The 7,579-nt window shown below is 32.9% G+C and overlaps 1 protein-coding gene across 3 annotated transcripts in view; it reads left to right on the top strand.

Moving 5' to 3' along the window:
• Window positions 1-4,417, top strand: part of CACNB4 (calcium voltage-gated channel auxiliary subunit beta 4) — a 234,706-nt gene extending 230,289 nt beyond the window's left edge. For all 3 annotated transcript variants that reach the window (XM_006757379.2, XM_006757380.2, XM_006757381.2), the window contains one exon: window positions 883-4,417. In XM_006757379.2, coding sequence (XP_006757442.1) covers window positions 883-1,143 — 261 coding nt within the window. In that variant the 3' untranslated portion in view covers window positions 1,144-4,417. The remainder of the gene's footprint in view (window positions 1-882) is intronic.
• The last annotated feature ends 3,162 nt before the right edge of the window (window positions 4,418-7,579 follow it).

Here is a 7,579-nt window from a genome sequence, read left to right as displayed (position 1 = left end):
TTCTCCCAGTTTCCCCTGAGTTAATGTGGTGCCCTTCATCCTGTGGCCTATTTCTCCTCGTAACCATGGCCTTTAATTGCTAGACCCCTGGCTGAGATTAAAGGCACAGGCTGTGACTCTTGAGTGAGTTTCCTTCTGTGTGAAGGTGAGTGTCTTTTAGAGGAAACGTATCTGGATCTTTGGTTTTATTACGATCCTGTTTCTTAACTGAGGTGACCCATCCAAGCAGGTAGACACAGCTATGATACGTGTTTTCCTATGATTTGAAGAACAATGTTGAATAACATTTTCTGAGCCATTAAATAAATGTCTGAAGATAACTTCAATTAATGATGTTGGGGGGATTTAGTTTTTATCTGAAGATAGTTTTACATGACATTTCAGTTGAGGAAGCAAGATTTGTAAATGTATCAATTAGTTGGCGACGTCATTGTATAGTCCTTCAGAAAGAATATTACCTTTATGTAGGGCACGGAAACCAATGCATTATTTTATGAGCACAAATCATGTTATCCTGGACTTTATTTCCGAATAGTAGAATAATCCTCATGTTTACAACAGAATTCGAGTTGGTAGGCCTCCCTTGATATATTGAGTTCCATTCAACAGTTAACTTTCAATTCTGTATTTTAAGAGGAAGCATAATCATGCAGCATTATGTAATTAAATTCATAGACTACCAACACTTTGACATCTTCGCATGATATGTCCCAAATAAATAAAATCACATATGTTGAGCAGATCATTTGCGCATCAAAATTCTCCATTAAGTCAGATATCTGGCATCTTATTGTACAGATCCTACTGTTTGTACATGCGTTGACGTGTTCTAGCTGAATGAAGCTGACATTATTTAATCAATGAACTATCTGATATTTTTAGAGTCAGCGTGTGAGGCACAGCAACCATTCCACAGAGAACTCTCCAATTGAAAGACGAAGTCTAATGACCTCTGATGAAAATTATCACAATGAGAGGGCTCGGAAGAGCAGGAACCGCTTGTCTTCCAGCTCCCAGCATAGCCGAGATCATTATCCTCTTGTGGAAGAAGATTACCCTGACTCATACCAGGACAGTTACAAACCCCACAGGAACCGAGGATCACCCGGGGGCTATAGCCATGACTCCCGACATAGGCTTTGAGTCTGCAAGAAGCAAACAAACAAACAAAAATTCATCTGTTGACAATTTGCCATAGCACTGCTAGGATAAACCAATCATCTTAACTTGGCAAGTACAGCACAGTAGTTACTGTGTTGATGGGCTGCTGTCATTTGATGCTAAATAAGGGGCAAAAAAAAAAAAAAGAAAAGAAAAAAAAGTACATCATGCCCTTAAGTCTAGATGGATATTAGATGCCCAATCATATAGATATTTTTAAGTGCAACATTTACATAACAGTACCTTTGTTTTCTTCATTAGATTTAGACACATCAATTTGTAAGTTAGGGTACTTATCAAGGCACATATAAAATAATTTCCCATGCTGGAAATTCCAAATGACCAGTTCCAGTTGGAACCAATTTATAAACCAATTCCTGTTGGAATTTGGGTGAATCGACTAGAAAGTCTACTTGAGCATGTGGCAATCCATTAAAAAAAACCTGAAAAAATAACTGATTAATGAGGATATCAAAATACCAATAGAAGCCAAAACCAGCAATGGTATTTATTTGCTGGAAGCTAAATTTACACTTAAAGATGGAATGTATACACATTTTAATATACATTAATGTTTCCAAAATGGCTTTTCAAACTTACCAAATGTATTGATAGTGCCAAAAGAATCTCAAATTAATACAGAAAGTATACAATCTTCTCATATTTTAATATTTTTATTTCTTTCCTGGCACAGCTGTTGTTTCAAAGTGTTTTGCTTTTCGTTTAGTCACTACTGTTATTTCATTTGAAGTTGGAAAAAAAATCTCAAAATTTCTTTTGCAGTGAGAGAGAAAAGGGAAGCCCAATCATAGCAGGTTATGTGAAATGGAAAATGGGTGTTTCCCCTCTAAGAAATCTGAGCACAACTACATACATCCTGGCTCTGAAGTCAGGGAGTAAGGATGGGCACAGATCCTCCTGAGTGCAAAGCTGAACACCTCCAGGTGGGAATTTTTCCATCCACTTCACAAACACGGGTTCAGTATTTCCCACTAGGCACAACTGAATATTTTTCATTGCCTCACTCAGCCTCTGTCTTTGAATATCTGAATGCTCTAGCCCTTCACCAAATTCTTTATAATTATTCTAAGGATGTTAGTTTTATATAGACACATTCAATTTTGATATTGAAAGATGTGTTTGTACCAAACAATTAATTGAAAATGTGAAAACAAGTGATGAATGTAAAAGCTTGCGATGAAAAGAAACTCATTCAGAACATATTTGTCCACTAAACTTAAGAGTATTTTTATTGCAAAGGATTATAAAGAATTTGGAGATTGAGCTTCCTTATTTCTAATCAACATTCCTCTTCACATATTAAGTCTTCACAGTTTTTCCAGTGGCTATAATTTTGGAATTGGTGACCTTCTATCTTATATTTTTAAGGAAGACTTAGATTCACTATGATCCAAGAAATTGTTGAAATTGACCATTTTATACAATACACAAATGTCTTTAGGAAAAGGCTCTTGTTTCTAAAAGTCTACAATGCATGCATTTTTCTAAAGCCCCAGTTGGACCATGCATAAAAATCCTTTTGTACTGGTACATGTCATAAAACCTATTTTTTGGAAACAATAATAATTCATTTTCTATTATCTTTTTCCCCCCACCAAGCCTTTCAATATTTAGGCTCTCGAAGCATGCACCAGTTAAATAAACTTCCTGGCCATGAAAATAAGTTTCATATTCTTGATTACTTAATTATACATATGTTAAACCCCATTATGATCTCCCACATTCCCTCCCCTCATGTTCACTGTGCATATTCCATTATGTTTAGCTGATAATGAGGATGCCTATAATTATGTAAGTTATCTCAAATATTTGATACAACTAAAAATATGGGCTCAGTAAATTCTAAAAGTTAATATGTGTTACTGGCTTATGAAGTTCTTTTGTCATCTAGTGAAGCTTACAGAACTTTCAGTTAAGACATTTAAAAGAGCTGTATCCATTATGCACTTTAATAAACATATAACCTGCCATTACTGAATACTTTGTTAGAGCACAGAAGAGCATTTTCCAGTAAGCAAAAATATACTTATTACATGTACAGCACATACTTGCATGAGAAAGAAAACATTAGCCAAAACATTTTTCTAGATGCTTTACTGGTTTCTTGTTTGTGCGCATTACAGTATTTAATTGCAAAGAGTGCACCAAGGTGTCTGAATTTAGACTAGACAGCTGTTCAGCTTTTTCTGTAGTAGCATTAGCAACCCGGTCATGTAACTACTTTAAAATATTTACATTTTATGGCAGGTAGCTATAACAGTATTTACATATATTTCCTAGTCAGCAAGATTTTCATATTTTTTCAACTTTTAAAAATCACTTGTTTTTAAAGGCCTCTCAAAGCCCTGTTTCTAAGTCTTCCATGTCATGCTGAGAGGTCCATTTAAAATCTGCACAAACCAATATGTCATTTACCATGAAGTGTCCATATGTGTTTTGCTTTGCATTCTTACTCAAAAGCTAACAGTCTTGGAAAGGATATAATGTATATTTTCTTGATGGATATATTTAAAATTTTACTTTGATATGGCATATTTCCCCCATTCCTTTTGTAATGTTTATCTTCTCCAAATGAATAAGAAATGCATTTTCTTTTTTTTTAAGCCTTAGACTTTATTGTGTAAATGATACTAAAATACAGATATATGCTAAATGAAAAGTTTTATTTTTGCCAAGCATATCAAGCACCTTTGGAAAATACATATTCTACAAGTACTTTGTTTTTAACTGATTTCATTTGAAAATAGAAAATGATAAGCAGGATAAAGAAGTCTTATAATATTTTGAGGCTGTTTTAACTTGTAGTATAAACCACGTATTCTGTGATTTTGGTATATGTAGTTTCAGAATATGTAAGTTACATATTCTGTCATTTCAGTCATTGAACACATAACCATGTAGACTCATGTGACAATATGGAAATGTAGTCCTGGTAAAAAAGGAATGCAACTTGTCAATACTGATGTTAATTCTCAAGGCTATAATATGACTTCAATATTATACTCAACAATGTGATCTTGTTTACTCCAATATTTAAGGGAACGCTTAGCAATGTTTATAAATGACTAATGATTCTCTCTTATCTTTTTACAGTTCCATTGGAAAGAAAATTAAAATTATTAATTTAGACTGATAGTCTTTCCTAATAAGAGAGTCTTAATTATGTGATGATACTTCATTGCATTTAGTCCTTAAGGAAATGAATTTTTTAAATATAAAACAAATTCTGAGCAAATTATTTGTTCCCTTGAAATAATTTGTCAGTTACTTTATTTATTATTGTTGTTTGCAAAATGTATTTTTGGAATGTTAACCTCTTTTCATACCTGCATACTTGAACTTGTCTGTTGTGTGGGGGCCTTAAAATTCATAATAAGAGCTAGGGCAGTGAAAGGGAGGGAGAGACGAAAATCATGCCAGTAGTTGGTTTGCAAATTTCAACTCTTTGAATGAACATATCATAAAATATTGTTGAGACCCAGGATGTCAGTTAAGAATATTGCTAGGCAACCTTATTTTGCATGCTAGTATATTTTCTTAGTTATACAATTTTATTTTGGTATTTGCTAAGAATAAAAACAATATAATTCTACTATAGAATTTGCCCTATATATTGATATTTATACTACCTCTTCTCTACAGAAGACAAGCAGTCTTTAAAGAGAAAAATACTTTTCAATAAATAGTGATCAAATTTATTACTATAACTGCTCATCTTACAGCAAAGCTAAATATATAAATTGTTAAAATATACCTCCCCTTTAGATTTTAAACTGTTTCCAAAATGCTCTTGTCACCCTTTCATTTCTTCCACATAGGGAACAAATCAAACTGCAGGGGAATTATCTTTGTGTGCAACTTGTTATAACATCCAGCTCTAAGTCTGAAAGATAGTAGATCCAGATACTTGATGTTTAAGTGCAGCTGGTTTGTCAATTCAAATTTTGTTGAGGCTTGACTTCTGTGGATACTTAGGCATTTACTGGGTAAGACTATACATTCTCTTGAACTCCTATGTCATCGAAAAAAATATATAAAATATTTCAAATAAATTGGAATGTACCCCTTATTTCTTTTCTATTTCTGCCTTTGTCTTTCATGACAATATTGCATGTCATTTTCTTTTTAATTACATAAAACTCATATTTGAATAACTATATGAATGGAAAACATTATAGGAAATTATGTAATAAAATTTGCTTTCTTAGCTCCATATACCTTTAAATATTGTTCATACTAAGTTACTTACTCAAGCTGTGTCTGTAGGTCAGAAAACAGTCCGCTCTTTTAAATGACAATCATGCTCACTGTCAATACCATAGCTGTCAGACAACAAGGATAACTGTTTCGTTGTTCACTTAAATGTCAAGTTAGTCAAAATAGTAACATTGGCTTACATGGACAGACAGAGAGCTAGAGCATTCAAAAATTACTTTTGAAAGGTTTCTTCTTAAAACATTCTCAAATGAAATACATCCTCTTACAGCAGCTATCTCTGTCTGCTTATGGGTGATTTAATCCCAAATGCTTCATATAATCGAGGGACATTATCAGAAGACTAGGAAATATCTCAGCAGATAATCTTGACTAAGGGCTGTAACTCCCACTTACCATGCAAAAAAATGTATAAATAAGTGAGTAGCAGAGAGTTTTGGGGAGTCATAGTTACATATGAAACTTTCCTTTGTTTCTTTTGATGTGTGTAAAATGTGTGCAGAAAATTGTAAAAAAAAATGTTTCTAATGAATTTAGAGTGGTTTTGGAAATACACTGATGCTTCCTGTTTGAAAACTGTAAGGATTTAAAATGAGAAGTATTTAAGAACCAAAAGTAGCTGGCCTCTAGCTTTCAATACTTGGTAAGTGTTCTTGGTTACGTTTTGAACACTTACTTTTCTCAACAAATGGCTATGTCTATATATATGTAGGGGCCACTCTTGCCCTACTTGCATGCCACTTTTACACACTTTTAACTGAAATCAATGTGCATCTTGTATGCATAAAGGATGTATTAAAGATGCAGGATTATTAATGCTACATTGTTGCATACTATTTTTCATATGCCTTACAATATTTTCTTGGATGTTATTAAAATGAAAGCATTTTATTGCCAAAATAAATCTATGTTGTTACTTCTCATCTGCATTACACAGTAGAAAAATAATGTAGCAAAAACATATATTGTATAGTATAAAATTATAAAAGATATATATTTTGCCAATAATATGAAAATAGATTGAGGAGAAAGAAGCACATTTGTTATAGCACAAACTTACAACAATTCCACTGTTAAAATTGGCAGTTGTATTTTTTAAAAGGATATAGATTTAGTTCTAAATTTTGCCAGACGTATTTCATTTATCATCTTTCTAACTTGCTGCTTAATACTTTTCCAGCAATTTGCTTCAGAGCCTTGCAATCGATGGATGTAATTTATTATACTTTATTCCCTTCCAGAAACATATTAAATTTTATTTTGTGATAAGATTCATAGTATATTTACTGTTCTTATTTCTTCTTCAATCACAACTGCAAAATGTAACAGAGCGGTGAGCTCATAGGGCTCCTCTGAATTCCGGACATGTTTGAAATGTTTTCTATTTTTCACAGCCTAAAGTCAGAATGATAAATAAAAATGTCCCAGCAACAAAGAAGTATTTAGGGATTCTTCAATCTGTTTGTACTGAATACTATTTTGAAACATAAGTTAAAGCAATTAGCTGTTTGTGTTTCTTTGGTGTTTTTTTTTTAGGGGTGGCAGGAGGAAAAACAGAAACTTACAAAAACCACAGATAAAAATGGCAATTGGATGTAAAATGATGTTCCCTACTTTCCTGAGTGCTGTTGATATCCCAAACCACTGCTGTATTGCCAGCTACAAATTGGGCGCGTGGGGGGGGTGCGGGGGAGGATTCCACCTTTGTCAAGTAACTTTTTTTCTTTCTTTCAACATTAGCTATTATTTTGATAATTTGCCCCCCTTTTATTTTTCTTATATAGGTGAATGTGTAGCATTCTACAAGGCATGCTGGGTAACATATACTATGCAAATGTGTACCGTGCTGCATGTTTTGATCTCCCTCTGCTCTAGTGGCTTTAAAGGAAAAAAAAAAATGTGTTGTTATTTTTGTGAACCAAAACATTTAACAAAGAAAATGCAGAGTGCATGCATATAGTATCCTAATTTCTATGGATTTGTTTTATGGAATTTCAATGTGTACAAACCAACTGCATTAATTTTTTTCTTTTATATAATAAATGAAAAAAAAAAACACTGAAACCAGCATTATACCTCTCCTTTATATTATTTCTTATAGAGAAACCAAAATTCTAAATACCCTGAAAACACATGTTCAATTAAATATGCTCTTTTATTGTTTAATGAATATTTTTTTAGA

This window comes from Myotis davidii, unplaced genomic scaffold (genome assembly GCF_000327345.1).
Source record: "Myotis davidii unplaced genomic scaffold, ASM32734v1 scaffold753, whole genome shotgun sequence".
Taxonomy (NCBI): Eukaryota; Metazoa; Chordata; class Mammalia; order Chiroptera; family Vespertilionidae; genus Myotis; species Myotis davidii.
This window is presented reverse-complemented; position numbering and strand designations above follow the sequence as displayed.